The sequence below is a fragment of the Carcharodon carcharias genome, chromosome 7 (assembly GCF_017639515.1).
Source record: "Carcharodon carcharias isolate sCarCar2 chromosome 7, sCarCar2.pri, whole genome shotgun sequence".
NCBI classification, from domain to species: domain Eukaryota; kingdom Metazoa; phylum Chordata; class Chondrichthyes; order Lamniformes; family Lamnidae; genus Carcharodon; species Carcharodon carcharias.
In genome coordinates this window covers 12,565,957-12,588,264 of record NC_054473.1, presented here as the reverse complement: position 1 = coordinate 12,588,264, position 22,308 = coordinate 12,565,957, and the positions used below count along the sequence as shown (strand labels likewise).

Genomic DNA, 22,308 nt, shown 5'->3' with positions numbered 1-22,308 from the left:
AAGCCCGCCTGGTCTCCCAGCCTGCCCGCCAATCTTCAGGTTGGACGGGCAGGTCCATTAATGAGTTCAGTTGGTTTTTTAATGTCCTTACTAGGCCGTTGACAGGTCGGTGGGTCCACCGAATTGACAACCTAAGTGACGCAGGGTGACGTCGGGACACACGCCTGATGTCACCCCGTGTCATTTTACACATCGGCGAGCAGGCCCTGCCCCCGCTCGCCGACCGGAAGGTGCTGGCCTTGGTTTGAAAAACAATGGAGATGTGGAGAGCTGTGTTTTACCGCTGAAGGGGTAAGCTAAGGAAACCAGACTGTTGCCCACAGAATGGGAGGTGAAACCAAAGCATTACTCTTTGGCCACAGAAGCTGGTTGTGCCATTGTTTGCATGTCTGCCCTGTTGGCAATAGACGATTGGTACAGGTTTAGGGATGGGGGAGAAAATATCCTTTTAGACAAATAAACCATAAAGAAAATTGACAAAAGCAGCTCAAGCGTGTGCAATCCACAGTGAGTCATTCATAGCACGTGAAAGAGAGAAGTTAAGGATTCCATTCAGAGCCTTGAGTAGAATGCCAGGGATAAATGGTTGCCTTTAGCTGGGATATGGTTCTCAGCTGCCATCACCTTAATAGCTACAAACAAATATCTCCATCCAGACATTGATCATTGCAACAAGTAAGAATGGAAATGATCAGGAAACTTCACTGCGCTGTTTGGACTATCCATCCGAGTACTGGTCATTGTGCTGGTCATTGGAACTGCATGACCAGGAGTCTGACTGTGGATACCTAAATGTTCATCTCTCTTTTTACAGATTGATCTGGAAGATAGGATGCCAGGCGTTAAAGGAGAGAAGGTACCAATTGCTATGTTTACTAAATCTTGTCGCCAGGAAGTAGGTTTTCCATGATTTATTATCCTGTGATTAGAGGATTATAATCTATGAGGGTTACCTGAAAAATACTTTTACCTGTCATGTGGTAATATAGCCTTCACTTGCTTGCGTCACAAGAGGATCCTAATACTTCTCTGTTGCTGCTTCTCAATTGCAATGCTCAGCTCCTTTTGTAGTCCGGAGGCCCAGGCTAAGGCTCTGGGGACAAGGGTTCAAATCCCACCACGGCAGTTGGTGGAATTTAAATTCAATAGAAATCTGGAATTGAAAGTCTCAGTGATGGTGACCATGAAACTATCATCAATTGTTGTAAAAACCCATTTGGTTCAACAATGTCCTTTCGGGAAGGAAATCTGCTGCCCTTACCCAGTCTGGCCTACATGTGACTTCAGACCCACAGCAATGTAGTTGACTCTTAACTGCCCTTTGAAAAGGCACTCAGTTCAAGGGCAATTAGGGATGGGCAACAAATGCTGGCCTTTGCAGTGACGCCTCCAACCTATCAAAGAATTTAAAAAGTGCAAGCAGACCATGTTTAAATGTGCCCCTCGGTTTGTCAGATTGCCATTAGTTAATATCCTTTAACAAAGGAAACCTACTGTCCTTATCCAGTTTCTGGTGTGAATTGCATCCAGCATCAACACCTCGAGTCCAGCCCTTATTCACTCTCGGTATATGTGTGTTGTTGGCAAGGCTGGTATTTATTTACAATTTCTAATAGCCCTAACTGAATGACTTGTTGCGGATCCTGAGTCATATGTAGGCCAGACCAGGTAAGAAGGGCAGATTTCCTTCTCTAAAGGACATTAATGATGTAACACTTGTATTGTCGCAAGGGTTCAGACTTGAATAGAATAAATAATGATGCTGGCAAAGATATAGGATTATAAAATTCTCAAACTAATTTTAATGAACTATGTTTCAAATCACAAGGATAGGAATAGCACACTGATAGCTGATGAACAGGTGAATAACATAATGCAGGACCCATCAATGAAAAGCAAAACTTACAAACTGAGTTAGTTCAATCCCATTGTGTCCTCATTTATAAATAATCCATAGAAGCCAAATCCTTCCAATCTAGTTTTAGTTTTATCTTTTCAGCTACAACACAACTCTTTCCCCCAGCTCCCTGTTTTACTTTAAACTATGAGATCAAAGGTTTACACACCCAGTTGTCTGGGCGATACCCACAGAGCTGAATCTTCCACACAGTCCCTAGCCTGTCCATCAATCTCTTTACTTCAACCCACAGGAAAACTGGCATTCCCTTTCCAGCTCTCTCCAGGAGGTTACACGTTCCCCAAACAATACTCACAAGCTGCCCTCTTCCCCAGCCCAGCTGGTTCCTCTGGTCCCTGTTCATACCTGGAGCACTGATCAGACGCCCAGGGAAAAGATGTAACTTCTGCAGCGTTAGCCAACATCTGAATGTAGAGAGAAGGACAAAAGAAAGATATGCCTTTCTTATACAGAATCACAGAATTTTAATGGCACAGAAGGAGGCCATTCGGCCCATCATGTCTGCACCGGCTCTCTAATGAGTATTATGACCTAATGCCATTGCCCTGCCTTTTTCCCATACCCCTGCACCTTGTTTCAATTCAAATAATCATCTAATACCCTCTTGAATGCCTCGATTGAGACTACCTCCACCACACTTACAGGCAGCGCATTCCAGACCCGAACTGCTCGTTGTGTGAAAGTTTTTTCTTACATCACATTTGCTTCTTTTGCAAATCGCCTTAAATCTGTGCCCTCTCATTCTTGATCCTTTTACGAGTGGGAACAGCTTCTCCCTATCCACTCTTCTAAATCATGAGGGGGCTGGACATCTATCAAGTCTCCGCTCAATCTTCTCCTCTCCAAAAAAAATAGTCCTAACTTCTTCAATCTGTCCTCATAGCTGAAGTTTCTCGTCCCTGGAACCATTCTTGTAAACCTTTTCTGCACTCTCTCCAATGTGTTCACATTCTTCCTGTAGTGTGGTGCCCAGAGCTGTACACAATACTCCAGCTGAGGCCTAATGAGGGTCTTATAAAATTTCAGCATAACCCCCCTGCTCTTGTACTCTATGCCCCTATTAATGAAGCCCAGGATACTGTATGCTTTATTAATTGCTCTTTCCACCTGTCCTGTCACCTTCAATGAGCTATGCACATATTCTTTCTGCTCCTGCATCCCTTTCAAAATTTCACCCCTTGTTTTATATTGCTTGTCCATGTTCTTCCTACCAAACTGCACCACCTCACACTTCTCCACATTGAACTTCATCTGCCAACTATCTACCCACTCCTCCAACCTGCCTGTGTCCTCCTGAATTTCCACACCATCCTCCTCACAGTTCACAATACTCCCAAGCTTTGTATCATCCGCAAACTTTGAAATTGTCCCCTGCACACCAAGATGTAGATCATTAATATATCTCAGGAACATGTGCACATGTGTTCAAAAACCTTTAATGACCAGGGATTGGTTACTCCCTTGTTAGAGCTCAGCTGGAGTATTGTGTACAGTTCTGGGTGCCACATTACAGGAAGAATGTGAACACATTGGAGAGAGTGCAGAAAAGGTTTACAAGCGTGGTTCCAGGGATGACAAACTTCACCTATGAGGATAGATTGGAGAAGTTAGGACTGTTTTCTATGAGTGGTCAAAGGGTGATGTCGCTGTTTCAAAATGTCCTTTTTGACTGTTACAAGATCCCCAAAGAGGCCTTGCATTCCACATACTTGATAAGCATCATCCAGGTGCAATTTCACACTGTTTCAAGGTTTCTCGTTCCCCTGACCATGATGATAACCTATGAGATCAGAAGGATTTTCAATATTTCCTTAATGTTCATCCTGCCAGTGTTTTGATAATTATAGGTATTCATACCATTGACTTGCTTCCTGACCTCTTATAATTACAGGCTTTTGATCTTATTATTGCCTATGCCCTGTCTTAAGAATGCAGCACTGACAGGGCACAAGACATTGCATACTGAATTCTGTTTAATTGCTTGCTTGCACAAGTGAACTGACCATTACTATTTTTTACTCACTTAACCCTTGTGTCCCCATAAACGCCAAAGTAGCAAATTCAACAGTGGCCAATTTGACTCAATCCCATCGTGTCTTAGACACATTCTCACAGCATGACAGGCCATAACTATAGTCAAAATATGCAGTCAGAAGTTAATCAGCTACATCATCATTTCAGAGATCTCTGTCCACGTAACAATGAAGCAGGTTGGTTTTCATGACAGCCCCGGTAGTCTCAGGAAACTAGCTTTTTAATTCCAGATTCAATTAATGAAGTGAAATTAAGTTCCCCAGCTGCCATTGTGAGATATGTACACATGGCTTCAGATCACTAAACGTGGTACCTGGATTGTTAGTCTTGTAATAGAACCACAATGCTACCATTCCCCCTGGATTACAGCAAGCAGTTACAAAGAATCACTAGCGGTTCAAAAACAAAGCCATTCTCAATAAACAGCGTACATGGAGCGGCGAACTCAGTCTCGGCCACAAGTGGTCTTCTAGGCCTATGTAATAGGCTGAGCTTTTAAAGACTAAAGTGTCTAATGATAAAATGTCTGCACTTCATACAAAACAGTTCGAAGTTGCAGTCCAGCTGAGTTGAACAGCAGATATTTAACAATATCACTTAATCTCTCAACATTTATTTGGTTTTATTTTCCAGGGTGATCCCGGCAAGCCTGGTGAATCTGGATTGAGGGGTCTACGAGGAGAGACTGGTCTCCCAGGTCCAGCTGGTGGTCGAGTAAGTGTGAAACTCATTTTTTTTTATGTATGTACAGCGGCACTAGTCAGAACTTTGTTGGTATATGAATGGCTGAATAATGAACTCTGCCGATTTTGCAGAGTATGAGTTGGGCTTTAACCTTGCCTTTGCACTTCAGTAGACACAGCTTGGAGGTCTATGGAAATAAGCTCAGTTGTATTTGCAAGCTTTTGTCATCATCTAGCAAGCTTCTGGTAGAGATGAATTGATGGCGATCATGCCCAGGCTGCTTGATGGACATGTTGATGCAACTAGGTTTGGTGCTGAAATCCATCTTTGAGTTTGCTTAGAACATAAGTAGGAGCAGGAGTAGACCTCATGGCCCATTGAACCTGCTCCGTCATTCAATACAATCATGGCTGATCTTGGGCTCAACACCATTTTCCCGCCCATTCCTCATATCCCTTAGTTCCCTGAGAGACCAAAAGCCTGTCTATCCCAGATGTATTCCACAATGCGACATCCACAGCCCCCTGGGGTAGAGAATTCCAAAGATTCACAACCCTGTGAGTGAAGAAATTTCTCCTCATCTCAGTCCTAAATGATCGGAACCTTACCCTGAGACGCCCCCACCCCCCACCCCTTGTTTTAGATTCCCTGACAATCTCTCAGCATCCACCCTATCAAGCTTCTCCAGGATTTTGTAGGTTTTAATTAAATTGCCTCTCATCCTTCGAAACGCCAGACAATATAGGCCCAATTTACTCAGCCTCTCATCATAGGCAACCCCTCATCCTAGGGACCAATTCAGTGAACCTACCGCCTCCAATGCAAGTATATCCTTCCTGAAATGTGGAGACCAAAACTGCACACAGTTCCAGATGTGGTCTTACCAAAACCCTGTAAACCGCAGTGAGACCTTTTATTCTTGTACTCCAATCACTTTGCAATAAAGGCCAATATGCCATTTGCCTTCCTAATTGCTAACTTTCTGCGTTCCTTGTACAAGCACTCCCAAATCTCTTTGAACATCAACACTGACAAGTTTCGCATCTTTTATAAAATATTCTTTTATATTCTTATGACCTAAATGATAAACTTCACTTTTCCATATTTTAAAAAATTCATTCATGGGGTGTGGGCCTCGCTGGCTGGGCCAGCATTTATTGCCCATCCTTAGTTGCCCTTGAGAAGATGGTGGTGAGCTGCCTTCTTGAACCGCTGTAGCCTATGTGGCATAGGTACACCCACAGTGCTGTTAGTGAGGGAGATCCAGGATTTTGACCCAGCAACAGTGAAGGAACGGCAATATATTTCCAAGTCAGGATGGTGAGTGACTTGGAGGGGAACTTCTAGGCGGTGGTGTTCCCATCTATCTGCTGCCCTTGTCCTTCTAGATGGTAGTGGTCATGGGTTTGGAAGGTGCTGTCGAAGGAGCCTTGGTGAATTCCTGCAGTGCATCTTGTAGATGGTACACACTGCTGCTACTGTACGTTGGTGGTGGAGGGAGTGAATGTTTGTGGATGTGGTGCCAATCAAAAGGGTTGCTTTGTCCTGGATGGTGTCAAGCTTCTTGAGTGTTGTGGGAGCTGCACCCATCCGGGCAAGGGGGGATTATTCCATCACAATCCTGACGTGCCTTGTAGATGGTGGACAGGCTTTGGGGAGTCAGGAGGTGGGTTATTCGTTGCACGATTCCTAGCCTCTGTCCTGCTCTTGTAGCCACAGTATTTATATGGCAAGTCCAGTTCAGTTTCTGGTCAATGGTAACCCCCAGGATGTTGATTGTGGGGAATTTAGTAATGGTAAAGCCATTGAAAATCATGGGGCGATGGTTGGATCCTCCCTTGTTGGAGATGGTCATTGCCTGGCACTTGTGTGGCGTGAATGTTAGTTGCCACCTGTCAGCTCAAGCGTGGATATTGTCCAGGTCTTGCTGCATTTGGGCATAGACTGCTTTAGTATCTGAGGAGTCGCGAATGGTGCTGAACATTGCGCAATCATCAGTGAACATCCCCACTTCTGACCTTATAATGGAAGAAAGGTCATTGATGAAGCAGCTGAAGATGGTTGGGCCTCGGACACTACCTTGAGGAACTCCTGCAGTGATGTCCTGGAGCTGAGATGACTGACCTCCAACAGCTACAACCATCTTCCTTTGTGCTAGGTATGACTCCAACCAGCGGAGAGTTTTCCCTCTGATTCCTATTGACTCCAGTTTTGCTAGGGCTCCTTGATGCCACACTCAGTCAAATGCGGCCTTGATGTCAACGACAGTCACTCTCACCTCACCTCGGGAGTTCAGCTCTTTTGTCCATGTTTGAACCAAGGCTGTAATGAGGTCAGGAGTTGAGTGGCCCTGGTGGAACCCAAACTGGGCGTCAGTAAGCAGGTTATTGCTAAGCAAGTGCCGCTTGATAGCACTGTTGATGACCCCTTCCATTACTTTACTGATGATGGAGAGTAGACTGATGAAATGATAATTGGCCAGGTTGGATTTGTCCTGCTTTTTGTGTACAGGACACACCTGGACAATTTTTCACAAAAGCCGGGTAGGTGCCAGTGTTGTAGCTGTACTGGAACAGCTTGGCTAGGGGTGCGGCAAGTTCTGGAGCACAAGTCTTCAGTACTGTTGCTGGAATATTGTCAAGGCCCATAGCCTTTGTAGTATCCAGTGCCTTCAGCTGTTTCTTGATATCAAGTGGAGTGAATCGAATTGGCTGAAGACTGGCATCTGTGATGCTGGGAACCTCTGGAGGAGACTGAGATAGATCATCCTCTGGGTACTTCTGGCTGAAGATTGTAGCCAATGCTTCAATCTTATCTTTTGCACTGATGTGCTGGGCTCCCCCATCATTGAGGATGGGGATATTTGTGGAATCTCCTCCTCCAGTGAGCTGTTTAATTGTCCACCACCATTCACGACTGGATGTGGCAGAGCTTAGATCTGATCGGTTGGTTGTGGGATCACTGAGCCCTGTCTATTACTTGCTGCTTATGCTGTTTGGCACACAAGTAGTCCTGTGTTATAGCTTCACCAGGTTGGCATCTCATTTTTAGGTACACCTGGTGCTGCTCCTGGCATGCCCTCCTGTACTCTTCATTGAACCGGGGTTGATCACTTGGGTTTGATGGTAATGGTAGAGTGGGGGATATGCCGGGCCATGAGGTTACAGATTGTGTTCGAGTACAATTCTGCTGCTGCCCCACAGCGCTTCATGGATGTCCAGCCTTGAGTTGCTAGATCTATTCAAAATCCATCCCATTTAGCAGGGTGGTCATGCCACACAACACGATGGAAGGTATCTTCAATGTGAAGCGGGGACTTAGCCTCCACACTGACTGTGCAGTGGTCACTCCTACCGATACTGTCATGAACAGATGCATCTGCGGCAGGCAGGTTGTTGAGGATGAGGTCAAGTATGTTTTTCCCTGTTGTTGGTTCCCTCACCATCTGCCACAGACCCAGTCTAGCAGTTATGTCCTTTAGGACTAGGCCAGCTCGGTCAGTAGTGGTGTTAACGAGCCACTCTTGGTGATGGGTATTGAAGTCCCCCACCCAGAGTACATTCTGCACCCTTTCCACCCTCAATGCTTTCTCCAAGTGATGTTCAACATGGAGGAGCACTGATTCATCAGCTGAAGGAGGGCTGCACGTGATAATCAGCGGGAGGTTTCCTCGCCCATGTTTAACCTGATGCCATGAGACTTCATGGGGTCCAGAGTTGATGTTGAGGACTCCCAGGGCAACTCCCTCCTGACTGTATACCACTGTGCCACCACCTATGCCTCTGCTGGGTCTGTCCTGCTGGTGGGATGGGACATATCCAGGGATGGTGATGGTGTTCGGGACATTATCTGGAAGGTATGATTCCGTGAGGATGACTATGTCAGGCTGTTGCTTGACTAGTCTGTGAGACAGCTCTCCCAATTTTGGCACCAGCCCCCAGGTGTTAGTAAGATGGACTTTGCAGGGTGGACAGGGCTGAGCTTGCTGACGTAACTTCCAGTGTCTAGGTCGATGCTGGGTGGTCTGTTTGGTAAACACAGTGAGAAGCTGGAGACGCTCAAGCAAGTAGATTCACGGTTTCCTGCCGAAACCCAGGATTGAACCAGGGGCCTTTGGATCTTCAGTCTAACATTCTCCCAACTGAGCTATTTCGGCTGACGAATATTATACTCCCTCGGCCATCTTGTTGCTCACTCACCTAACCTGTCGAAATCTCTTTGCAGCCTCTCTGTGTCCTCCCCACAGCTCACCTTCCCACATGTCTTGGCATCATCGGCAAACATTGTTAATTACATTGTTCTCTGTTTCTTCATCGAAGTAATTAATATAGATTGTAAATAGAGTTGAATTAGTAGTTTTTGAATAACCATTCAATGTTCCCTTGAGGAGATTTCTAGCACTCTGCTACCCATTGTAAATCTGTTGAAACTAATTTGGGAGTTTGAAGTGGAGAGCTCAATTCTTGTGTGTAAAATGTGCTTTCTGTCCTCAAGGTTGGTTCATGGGCATGCGTGCCAAAAGGAAATCTGTTTTACAATGCGACTCTGCATTAACTTTTCCCCTCTTATTATCGTGACAGGGTTTGGAAGGTCAAAGAGGTCCCCCAGGGCCACAGGTAAGCCTCTTGCTGTGTGCATTTATACTGTGCGTCCATTCTCTTCTACCCTTAGTTCTGTAATAGATCATGTGCCTGCATATCAGTGCCCTTAATAGAGCAGAGGATATTTCGACAATGACTCCAAGGTTTCAACTGCTCGCAGTGTCAACAGTTTTTGGGTAATTATTAAATGTAATTATGACATTTGGGTGAGAAATATTTGGTGATTTCCTGCCCTGTGACCCTAACCCGGCTCCCCCTCTGATGCTGTGGGCCATGTCTGGGGTAGATGGAGGTTTCAGTCTCAAATAGCTCTAGTGACAACTTGCATTTGGCATAGTTGGGTCCTTGTTGATCTTCCTGCCCTCTCCACCACACTTATGGCTAAATTCTGGCAACAAAAATTTCGGATTGGTCTTTGTAAGCTGCTATCCTACATTACAGCAGCGGCTACACTTCAGATGTGCTTAATTGGCTGTAAAGTATTTTGGTGCAGATTGTTGAAATTCATGAAAAACATGTGGAGAATTAGTAGAAATGGGGAACCACCCCCCCCCTACCCCCAAACCATTGTTGAACTGAGGTGGCTCAGTGGGTAGTTCTCCTGCCACTGACCAGAAGGCCACAGGTTCAAGCCCCACTCCAGGGCCTGTTGGCTATAAAGGAACTCAGCACTGGTTCAGGCAAGCCTGTGTGTATTGGTGATGGTTCCTGGCCCTGATAAAAGGGGAGGGTTGGCACCAGGAAGGGCATCATGCTGTAAAACCACCCGCCAAACCTGAAGAAATGAAGGTTGATATGAAGCCAGCATTGTGGTGACCCTGTGTAACATGGGAAAAGAGGAATGGGGACATCCATTGTTTCTGGCGGCTGGAGAGGGGTGGAGAGGAAGAGGGATGACTTTGTGAGTACGACAGAAGGGCAGGTGAATGAGGAAGGGAAATTTGCGAACCCTGGAATTGGCTACTGGAGCTGTAGAGAAAAGGGCTTGCTTAGGACTTCATGTGGACTGGAGGTTGAGTTACGATCATTAAGTTTGTTGAGTGCAATTTAATTTTTTACCACTTTCCCTCTAGGGAGACCAAGGTCCAAGAGGATTCCCTGGAGAAAAGGTAATCCATTATTTAAACTCTTAGATCCAGATTTAGCATCATATCTGTGTGTAAATTGTGATTTTAATGGGTTGTGATAGCTACCTTAAGGGAAGACCACAGGGAAAGCTGCCAATGGTCACCTGGAATTTAATGCCAATCTGTGGGTAAATGATATCTTCTAGAGGGAATGGGGGGAAGTCTGGTGGCTGAATGTTTTAGGGTTTGCTCTTTCACCTCTGGGATCTTAGAGAAAATCCCACACACCCTGCGGGGAGAAAAGTCATCTCTCTGCAGGTTGTAAGTGGTGAGATAACTTGTGGGTCATCATGGCTGATGCCCTGGTGATCTTTACAAACCGTAGGTGCAACATAGCAACAGGAGAAGGCCATTTAGCCTCTCAGCATTCAATGAGATTTACCCACCTTTTCCCCATAACCCTTAATACCCTTGGAATAACAAAATCCTATCAATCTCAGCTTTAAAATTAACGATTCGTCTAGCATCAATTGCAGAAGAGAGTTCCCAATGTCTACCACCCTTTATGTGAAGACTTGCTGCCTGAAATGTTTGGCTCTAAATTTTAGACCATGTATCCCAACCCAGCATAAATAGTTCCTCTCTCTCTGCCTTGTCTGCTCCTTTTGATATCTTTCAACACTGACACAAGCTAAACAATCTCACCCAAAAGAAGCCACCAAGGATGCAATGTGGGAGGTGAAAGTGCGAATCGAGGTAGGGTTGAGAGTGGCAGGGGTGTGAGGTGTAAAGGGGGCTAGTTTGAGGCTGTGTTAAGGCCGAGTAGAGGGAGCTTTCCTCTTCATTTGCCTTATATTGTGCTTTGCCTGATATCTCTCGAAGCTGACCTGGTGTACCCAGAATCCCTCACTTTGATGACACAAGCGCTCATCAAGTAAAAAAAGAGAAGAAAAAAATGGAAACTTTGTCTTCGTCGGTGTCAAGAATCAGGATTGGACGCCTCGAATTTCTGTGTTTGAGGCATTCCAATTGCTTGATAAGTGTTCAGTAACTCTCTATTTTCTTTAACAACTCCAATTCTCCATGAAGGCCAAATCCATGCGAGACTTTAATAATGCTCTCATACCTGACGAATTGTTTCCAACCTCTTGATAGTACTTCTGGATACGATACAAGAGAAAAAAAATCTCACCTCTCTAGCTTCCAAACCAAACTCTTTAACTCAAAAGTTCTGATCTTGACGCTTGATATTGTGGCCATGAACATTTCTATTTTGTTCCTCCTGAGTTGCAGCAACACTGAACAAGACTCGTCACTGTCTTCAACTCCAGTTTGTTATTGGCTCGGCTTAAAAACTCTGGAACATTCTCTCCACCAGCCCCCACACCCCTTCCCCAAGCTCTTCTTTCTCCAACAATATCTACGCTTTTATATTGAATTATCTGCCCATTATTTCCAGCATTATCTTCCTGATATTCCAGAGACCCAGGGTGATGCTCTGGGGACCTGGGTTCCAATCCCACTATGGCAGATGGTGAAATTTGAAATCAATAAAAAAATCTGGAATGAAAAGTCTGATAATGACATGAAGCCATTGTCGATTGTTGTAAAAACCCATCTGGTTCACTATTGTCTTTTAGGGAAGGGAAGCTGCTGTCATTATCTGATCTGGCCTACATGTGACTCCAAACCCACAGTGATGTGATTGACTCTTAACATGCCCTCTGAACAAGGGCAATTAGGGATGGGCCATAAATGCTGGCCTAACCAGCGACGCCCACATCTCATGAACGAACAAAGAAAAATAGGAGCAGCAGTAGGTCATTCAGCCCTTCAAGCCTGCTCTGCCATTCAATATGATTATGGATGATCCTCTATCTCAACGCCATACTCTCACTCGCTCCCATACCCCTTGACACCTTTGGAGTCTAGAAATCTATTTCCTTCTTAAATATATTCAGTGACTCGGCCTCCAAACCTTCTGTGTTCGAGAATTCCACAGGTTCACCATCCTCTGAGTGAAGAAATTTCTCCTCATCTCAGTCCCTAATGGCCTACCCTGTATCCTGAGACTGTGACTCCTTGTTCTAGAGCTGCTGCCAGAGGAAACATCATCCCTGCATCCAGTCTGTCCACCCCTGTCAGAATTTTATATGTTTCAATGAGATCCCCTCTCTTCTAAACTCCAGTGAATATAGGCCTAGTCGGTCCAATCTCTCCTCATATGACAATTCTGCCATCCCAGGAATCAGTCTGGTGAACCTTCGCTACACTCCCTCTATGGCAAGTATATCCTTTCTTAGGTAAGGAGACCAAAACTGCACATAATATTCATAGACTCATAGACGTTTACAGCACAGAAGGAGGCCATTCGGCTCATTGTGTCCACGCTGGTCAACAAAGATCTGACTGCACTAATCCCATTTTCCAGCACTTGGCCCATAGCCCTGGAGGCTATGGCAACGCAAGTGAATATCTAAATACTTCTTAAATATTATGAGAGTTTCTGACTCAACCACCCTTTCAGGTAGTGAGTTCCAGACTCCCACCACCCTCTGGGTGAAAAACATTCTCTTCAACTTCCCTCTTAGCCTTCTACCTCTTGCCTTAAATCTATGCCCCCTGATTATTGACCCCTCTACTAATGGAAAAAATGCCTTCCTATCTACCCTAATCTGTGCCCCTCATAATCTTATATACTTCTATCAGGTCCCCTCTCAATCTTCTTTGCTCCAAGGAAAACAACCCCAGTCTATCCGATTTTTACTCTCAGCTCAGACCCTCCAGCCCAAGTACTGCCCTGGTAAATCTCCTCTGTACCCTCTCCAGTACAATCACATCCTTCCTATAATGTCGTGACCAGAACTGCAGGCAGTACTTCAGTTGTGGCCTAACCAGTGTTTTATACAGTTCCAGCATAACCTCCCTGCTCTTGCCTTTATTAGCCGAGTCGCAGAATACAAGTATCCCATATGCCTTCTTAACCACCTTATCCACCTGCCCTGCTTCCTTCAGGGATCTACAGATATACACACCAAGGTCCTTCGGCAGTTCAGTACTTTCCAGGGTCCTACCATTCATAGTGTAATCCCTTGCCTTGTTAGCCCTCTCCAAGTGCATTACCTCACACTTTTCCAGGTTGAATTTCATTTGCCACTGCTCTGCCCACCTGACCAGTCCATTGATATCCTCCTGCAGTTTACGGCTATCTTCCTCACTATTTATCACCCTAGCTATTTTCGTGTCATTCATGAACTTCTTGAACATACCCCCTACATTTAAGTCCAAATCATTTATGTACACCACAAACAGTAGGTGTGGTCTCACCAAGGCCCTGTACAACCGCAGTAAGATATCCTTCCTCCTGTACTCAAGTCCTCTCGCAATGAAGGCCAACATACCATTTGCCTTCTTAACTGCTTGCTGATCCTGCATGCTTGCATTCAATGATGGGTGTACAAGGACACCCAGGTCCCTTTGTACATCAAATTTCCCAATCTATCACCATTTAAATAATACTCTGCCATTCTGTTTTTCCTACCAAAGTGGATAACTTCACACTTATCCATGTCATACTGCATCTGCCATGTATTTGCCCACTTATTCAGCCTGTCTAAATTGCCTTGAACCCTCTTAACACCCCCCTCAACACTCACATTCCCATCTAGTTTTGTGTCATAAACAAACTTGGAGGTATTACATTTGGTTCCCTTATCCAAATCATTGATATATATTGTGAATAGCTGGGGCCCAAGCACTGATCCCTGTGGTACTCCACTAGCCACCACCTGCCATTCCAAAAAAGGCCCATTTATTCCTACTCTTTGTTTCCTGTCTGCTAACCAATTCTCAGTTCATGCCAATATATTACTCCCAATCCCATGTGCTTTAATTTTACACACTAACCTCTTATATGGGACCTTACCAAAGCTTTCTGAAAATCCAAATATACCACATCCACTGGTTCTCCCTTATCTATTCTGCAAGTTACATCCTCAAAAAACGTTGTCTAATCCCATTGATATTTTCTAAGTGTACTGTTATCACATCCTTTATAATAGGCTTAAGGTTGGACGGGTAGCTCAGGTCAATGATTTAATTGATTGTTAAATGGTCTTAATAGGCCTTTGACAGTTTGGCTGAATTGAAAATCTGAATGACGCGCGGTGACATCTGGATACACGTCCGACATCAGCCCGTGTCATATTACATCTCAGTGAGTGGACCCAGCCCCCGCTCGCCGAGCCAAAGATCTACCCTTAATTTCTATCTTCACTATCTTCTCCACTTCACTATCAATGGTTACCTTCTTAGTGGTATCCTAAATTAAGGACCTTGTCACTTTGTCCAGATTTCTCCAGCAGTCTCTTTTCTGGGTCAGAATTTGAGTTCATAATCTAGGTTGACACTGTGAGGCAGTACTGAGGGAGTTCTTCATTGCCTACGGAGAACTTCCTTCAGTTGAGGCCTTACCCCAGTCTTACAACTCTTCTGGTGGTTCAGATGATGTCAAAGTTTTAATGATAATATTCAAAGAAAAGTTGGGAGTTTTTCCAGTCCTCTGGTCATCATTCTTCCCATGATTACTGCCATCAAAATTAGATTAACAGATCAATTCTTTAGCATTGTTTGTGGGATACTGCTACCTCAGAATGGCTGCAACATCTGCCGACAGAGTAACAATCACTGAATTTCAAAAAAAAAACATTGTACAGACATTTTTGACATAAAAACTGCTGTAGAAATGCATACGTTGTTATTTGCTTTATACTAAAGCTAAAGGGCACTTCTTTTGAACTTCAGTCTCCCATTTAACCCTGAGCTGAGGTTGATGCTCCAGATCTAGTTCAGGCAACATGGAGTTTTTCCGTCTATTAAATATTACCTGCCTGTGCTCTTAACTCACTGCATTGCTGTTGAAAATTTTGTTAACACCTTTGCTATCTCAGCGTAATTGATGCAAATATACATCAACACTGGAATTATGGCCGAGATTTTGTTCTAAACAGCGTAGGAACAGCTTCTGGCATTTGCATTGCTGACAGTTGCTCATCGATTTTCCGTGGGCCAGTCAGCATGGATTTCCACTATCTCATCCAGTGCAGCAACCTCTACCGGGCACCTATGAACAGGGCAAGCAACATCGACGCTCTTCACCCAATCAGATTGAAGTATCCCCGCTGAGACTGCAAACTAGGAAGTTATAAATGGAATATAAATTACATTTAAATCATATGCAGTAAGCAAGATAAGGATTGGAAAATACAGATTGGATTAAGGGAGAGAGGTAAAATAAACAGAAAAAGTAAAAATAAAATTCGTGTTATTTTCTTTTGAGGGAATGAGGCTCCACACTTGTAATTTTATTTTTCAGGGCCAGTGTAGTGTAGAACATGTAAGTACCCTATGTTCAAGCCATTGCAGCAATCTCAGTGCTGGGTCTATCAGTGGGGACTGCAGCAGGAGGGTATTTCTGAGTCCTGATAACCTCATCATCATTATTACAGCAAATCTAGGCCTATGTCAGGCCTGTGTATCAGGCCATCTGCTGACCTGATCGATGAATAGGGTGGAAGAGATGAAAGGCTCTGTGGGAAAAGGGGAAAGTATTCAGTCAGTGGCAAAGCAATGCTGTTGGATTGGTCAACAACATGACAAGAAAGACACATTCTGTTGTCCTTCATTCCACCGGATTCTGTGTCCGTCTCAGATCCAGATTCCCAGTGGGATGAAGTGCATGAGATGTGTCCATGAACAACGGAAACATGTTCTCTCCCACCCTCCCTTGAAAGGAGGTAAGTGTCATGTCAACTTTACAGGTGAAGCTGCTGCTATTGTTCCAAAGATGCAGGTGGACAACTTTACAACAACAGAACTCAGAGTACCACATGAGGCTATTTCTGACTCGCTTCCCGGTCACATGTTGTCTTCAACAGGCTTGGTCCTAGGCCACCAGGCTTCATTCTTGGCTTGTCTGCTTTGAGATGTTGAATGAGTTGGATTTCAATCTAGTTCTCTCTCTCTCTCTCTCTCAGCCCTCTTCCTGGTTCTGAACCAAAAATTGGCATGGGAAGGTTAAACAAAGTTCACCACCACCGAGAGTTTTCTCACCTCATGTCTAAGTCTATTGTAGACTCACTGATGGCAATTAATCATTGTGTGATTAGTCAACAACTCCATTATTAGTTGCTTGTTAGTGCAGAACTTGATTATTGTTGAAAAGAGAGAGATGTTGGCAAAGCTTTTTATCTTGAACTCATCAGGACAAATGCAAGAATGTCAAATTTCAAACCATCACAGCAATTCACACTACAAGAAAAGGCTTTGTACCTTCTCTGAATTACTGGGATCTTGGATAGTTTACCCAAGAGCTTGGGGAGGTGGTGGCATAGTGCTATTGTTGCTGGACTAGTAATCCAGAGATCTAAGGTTCAAATCCTACCATGGCAGATGGTGGAATTTGAATTCAATAAAAGTTTGGAATTAAAATTCTAATGTTGAAATGATTGTTGTAAAAACCCATTTGGTTCACTAATGTCCTTTAGGGAAGGAAATCTGCTATCCTTACCTGGTCTGGTCTACATATGACTCCTGATCCTCAGTAATGTGGATGCCTCTTAAGTGCCCCCTGAGCAAGGGCAATAAATGCTGGCCTGGTCAGTGACACCCACAATCCATAAATGAATAATGAAAGAAAAATTCCCTGTTGCTTTCTCCATGGCAATGCCTTGGCCAATCAGATCGACTTGCCAACCAATCAGCACCCTGTGGTATAAGTTGTGAAATTTTGCATTTTTGTGTTTGTCTGGATGAGTGCAAGATGAAAAGCTTCTGCAACTTGTGTCTCTTTTTTAGCAAAACTCCATTATCATTGTATCGTTGCGACTACCAGGATGATAGAAGGTGAACTAGAGTAACAATTGCCATGTTGTCTCAGCTCCTGTCCCCAGCTGTTGTTTTATCGCCTCCTGTGAGGAATTGTCAAGATTCCACTTGGCAGCCACCAGAGGGGCATGTTAAAGGGAAACACTCACAGTTCGGGGAATTACTGGTGTCGTTGCAGTTTCCCCAAAAGCTGCCATCTAACAAAGACATGGTTTAGAATTGGAGTCAGAAGGTTACTGAGCAGGATTTTGAAATGAATGGAAATGTTTTGACATATAGATGGTCACTCCCTGTAGGTGATAGCACAAGCTATAACTCTAGATTGTTTTTTAAGATGAGCAGAATTTGGTTCTTGTACCCAAATAAATGATGCATATGAGGAGACTGTTTTACTAGAAATGTATTCAACCATGTCTTTTGGGTTTTCTTTTTCACAATGTTCTCCCCTTCTTTTTCTGAAGCCGTTGCATAAATCCTGGCGTTTGTTTTTGAAGACTCTTGCTGCCTAATTCCCCTTTTCCATAGGGGACCATACTTATGTGTGTCTACAGGCAGTCTGGCCATGAAGGGCATCACACCAGGAGTGAATCCCATCTTCATTTGACATTCAAGCTCAGTTTGGGTCACTGGATAATGATTAGGAATGGGGCCTCGGAGAGCTTTATTCTCCTCCTATCACTAATGACCTCTGCCCGCAGCTTCAACCTGGCGGGGTGAGGGGTCAGAGGACAATGTTGATGTCCAGACTTTTGATAGAGATTGGCTAACTTATCACAGGACAGGGATCAGACTTAATGGTGTTCTGTTCTGCAGGCCGGGTAGCGCTACATACTTCGTGCTGAAGTTCCTCAGGAAACATCAGGACTAATCCCCTGACCGCACCCCCCTCCCCCCCCCATCCCTACATGAGTGGCATTAAAAATTACTCCATTTTGACTTGTCATAATGATGTTGCTCACGATCGTTTTTTTGTCTCGGGTGTTAAAAATATACATGTAAACGAACACAAATTGAACCCCTCTTTCTGCTTTCTGAACACAGGGTGACCGAGGGCCCCCTGGGCTGGATGGCAGGAATGGAGTAGATGGGAAGAATGGTCCACCTGGGCCCCCTGGGTTGAGGGTGAGTATTAGGTCTGGTATGAAGCACTCGCCCCGTGGCTGGTTGAGACGGGTTTACTGCTGGCGGGATAGAATTGTACATTCTGTCGGCTGCAAAGAACCAGATCGGCAGATGAGTTCAGAGAGCCATTGGTGAAGGTTCAGGTGAGACTGACTGGATTGTGCCACCTCAAAGATGGCTCTTCATGATCTTGCACAGTTGAGGCTCTTTTATTGAGGGCACAATTCCAGCAATTTGTAAAGAAATATAACCTGGTTTTGGAAGCCTTGTTCCTTGGGTACCAAATGCCCTTTGATACTTGACACAAGAACATATGAAATAGAAGCAAGAGTAGGCCATTCAGCCTCTTGAGCCACCTCCACCATTTAATAAGATCATGGCTGATCTGCCACCTCAACTCTACTTTCCTCCTCTGCCCCTATATGCCTTGGTTCCTTTTGTGTCCAAAAATCGGTCAATCTTGGTCTTGGATATACTCAACAACTGAAATCCACAGTTCCCCGGGGTAGAGAATTCCATAGATTGACAACCCTCTGAGTAAAGAGGTTTCTCCCCATTCCAGTCCTAAAATCCTTGTCCTGAGATTATAACCTCTGAGTTCTAGAGTCTCCAGCCAGGGGAAACACTCTTCCACGGCATCTCAGCTCCAGGACATCACTGCAGGAGTTCCTCAGGGTAGAATCCTAGGCCCAACCATCTTTAGCTGCTTCATCAGTGACCGTCCTTCCACCATAATGTCAGAAGTGGAAATGTTCATTGATGATTGCACAATGTTCAGCACTATTCACGATTCCTTACATACTGAGGCAGTCCATGTCCAAGTGCAGCAAGACCTGGACAATATCCAGGCTTGGGCTGACAAGTGGCAAGTAACGTTCACGCCAAGTGCCAGGTAATGACCATCTCCAACAAGAGAGAATCTAACCATCGCCCCTTGATGTTCAATGGCATGATCTTCACTGAATCCCCCACTATCAGCATTCTGGGGGTTACCATTGACCAGAAACTGAACTGGACTAGCCATATAAATACTGTGGCTACAAGAGCCAGTCAGAAGCTAGGAATCCTGCATCGAGTAACTCACCTCCTGACTCCCCAAAGTCTGTCCACTATCTACAAGGCACAAGTCAGGAGTGTGATGGGATACTCTCCACTTGCGTGGATGAGTGCAGCTCCAAGAAGCTTGACACCATCCAGGACAAAGCAGCCCGATTGATTGGCACCACATCCACAAACATTCACTCCCTCCACCACCTACAAAGAGTGGCAGCAGTGTGTACCATCTACAAGATGCACTACAGAAACTCACCAATGCAGCCCTTTAGGCAGCACCTTCCAAACCTATGACTGCTATCATCTAGAAGGACAAAGGCAGCAGATATGTGGGAACACCACCACGTGGAAGTTCCCCTCCAAGTCACTCACCATCCTGACTTGGAAATAAATTGCCGTTCCTTCACTGTTGCTGGGTCAAAATCCTGAAAGAACCACCCTAACAGCACTGTGGGCGTACCTAAGCCACAGGGGCTGGAGATGTTCAAGAAGGCAGCTCATCATCACCTTCCCAAGGGCAACTAGGGATGGACAATAAATGCTGGCCTAGCGAGCGACGCCCACATTCCATCCAAATCCCTGTCAAGCCCCTTGAGTTTTATACATTTCAATGAGTTCACCTCCCATTCTTCTAAACACCAAAGAATATAAACCTACTCTGCTCAACATCTCATAGGACAGCCCTCTCATGTTAAAATCAACCAGTTGCCTTCCTTGTGTGAGAAGAATGTTTACACTACAGAAATGCCAGGTAATGACCATCTCCAACAAGAGAGAAATTACCACTTTGCCTTGATGTTCAACAGCATTACCATCATTGAATTTTCCACAACAACATCCTTGACCAGAAACTCAACTGGATTAGCTACATAAATCCTGTGGCTACGACAGCAGGTATGAGGTTGGGTGTTTTGCAGCAAGCAACTCACCTCCCAAAGTCTTTCCATCAAGGCACAAGTCAGGAGTGTGATGGACAACGCTCCCTTTTCCTGGATGAGTGAAGCTCCAACACTCAAGAAGCTTGACACCATCCAGCACCCCATCCACCACCTTAAACATTCACTCCCTCCACCACTGATGCACAGTGGCAGCAGTGTGTGCCCTCTACAAGATATACTGCAGCAACTTGCCAAGGCTCCCTTGACAGCACCTTCCAAACCCCTGACCTCCAACCTAGAAGGACAAGAGCAGCAGACACAAGGGAACACCACCACCTTCAAGTTCCCCTCCAAGCCTTACACCACCCTAACTTGGAACTAAAGTGCTACACCTTCACAGTTGCTGGGTCAAAATCCTGGAACTCTCTCCCTAACAGCACTTGCTGTATCTACACTGCGTGGACTGCAGTGGTTCAAGAAGGCAGCTCACCACTACTTTCTCAAGGGCTTAGTGATGGGTAATAGATGCTGGGCTTGCCAGTGCCTAATGCTGTCATCGCCTAACATCTACATGCCTGCTCAGGAGTCACCAGTGGCATTTGAACCCTGCCTGGCCTCAAAGGGCATGAGGTGGGGGAAGGGATGTGCTAATATGGTGGGAGGGTAACCGGCGGCACTCCTGCCCCCACTCCTGTCATCTTAACTTACCCGAGTTCAGGTCCATGAATTTAAATGGCAAAACTGAGTCTTGATTATGTCATTGGGACCCCGCCACCCCCACCCACTTTAACCCAGGCTGCACAATGTCAGACCAGCTAGTGAAATCCTGTGGCATGCAGCCCTCTTGGTTACAAGAGACAAGTAAATTCATTTGGTTACTTTTTACAGGTCTCTTGTGGCCCAGGAGGAACAGAAATACTCACTCTAGGTCCACGAAGATTCTTTCCCTCTACCCACCCTCTCACCTCACAACCACAACTTCACCCCCTCTTCCTCAGACCTCTTGCCAGGGTCCAATTCCTTGGAGACAATCGCCACCCCTCACTCCATCCCCACTCGACTTTCCAGTCCTGCCCGCCAGTGTGGCTGTCAATCCCTGAAGGGTTTTGGACAGGAGTCAGGGATAAAACCTCACAACCCCAGAAGGTTTAAAGGATTTCCACCTGCTTTCACCCCCAACTCCTCCCTCCAGATCTTTGTTTCGCACACCAAGTTAAAATTCAGTGCTGCAGCATTTGGTGAACGGGAGCAGGGACACTGGCTGATTCCTCCTCCCCTCCTGCGTCTGGAGCTGGGAGACAGTTTGTAGCAGCTCGTGATCTGCCCCTTTCAGATTGGGAGTGGAGTCTGAGGTCATCCTGGTCTATATGGTACAGAGTCATTGGAGTACTGCACTATCTCGTGGATAGAGGTGATTACAGGTTAACTCCAAGCTGCACAGCTCAGGGAGGCATTTAGTTAAAACTATCTGGTGGTTTCACTGCTATTCATGTCTCCATTGCACTTTCTTTTCAGGGTGAGCAGGGGAAACAAGGAGAACCCGGCAGAGATGTAAGTGATCCACACATTGACCATATACGTTGAGGCCTGCAGTGTCTAGGCCTGGTTCTTCCGATGTCTTTCATGCTTAAAGATTGAAATGACTCCATGACCCACTTCCCTCTCTTTCTCTGAATCTTCCTACAGCCCCTGGGATTTGTGCGTTCGTCCAACTCTGGGCTGCTGCGTACCCACCACCCCCCACACTCTTCGCCCACCATTGGCTTTCACCCACCTAGGCCCTAAGCTCTGAACTTCTCTCACTAAACCTCTGCAGCTCTGCTCCTTTAAGATGAAGCTTAAAACCTCCATTTTTGACCCAGCTTTGCGGTCACCTGTTCAATGCCTCCTTCTTCAGCTTGGGTTAATAATGTGCAAGTGAAGTAACTTAATATGCTTTCCTATGCTAAAGGTGCTATGTATAAACACAAGTTGTTGTAGTGGTGAGTTGCAATGTAAACAAATACTTGCCAAGTTGGACAGGGGAGCCTGTCAATTAAAATTGTGTTTAAAGGTTGATGTGATCA

At 45.2% G+C, this 22,308-nt stretch overlaps 1 protein-coding gene and 1 non-coding gene across 2 annotated transcripts in view; one reads left to right on the top strand and one right to left on the bottom strand.

The window, feature by feature from the left end:
* The window catches only part of col7a1 (collagen, type VII, alpha 1), a 242,415-nt gene that overhangs the window by 71,012 nt on the left and 149,095 nt on the right, over positions 1 to 22,308 (top strand). Inside the window, exons 40-45 of the mRNA XM_041191107.1 lie at positions 815 to 856; positions 4,586 to 4,666; positions 9,217 to 9,252; positions 10,311 to 10,346; positions 18,231 to 18,311; positions 21,758 to 21,793. Coding sequence (XP_041047041.1) covers positions 815 to 856; positions 4,586 to 4,666; positions 9,217 to 9,252; positions 10,311 to 10,346; positions 18,231 to 18,311; positions 21,758 to 21,793 — 312 coding nt within the window. The remainder of the gene's footprint in view (positions 1 to 814; positions 857 to 4,585; positions 4,667 to 9,216; positions 9,253 to 10,310; positions 10,347 to 18,230; positions 18,312 to 21,757; positions 21,794 to 22,308) is intronic.
* trnaf-gaa lies at positions 8,720 to 8,792 on the bottom strand. Its single transcript has one exon. It is a non-coding gene; the product is annotated as a tRNA-Phe (tRNA).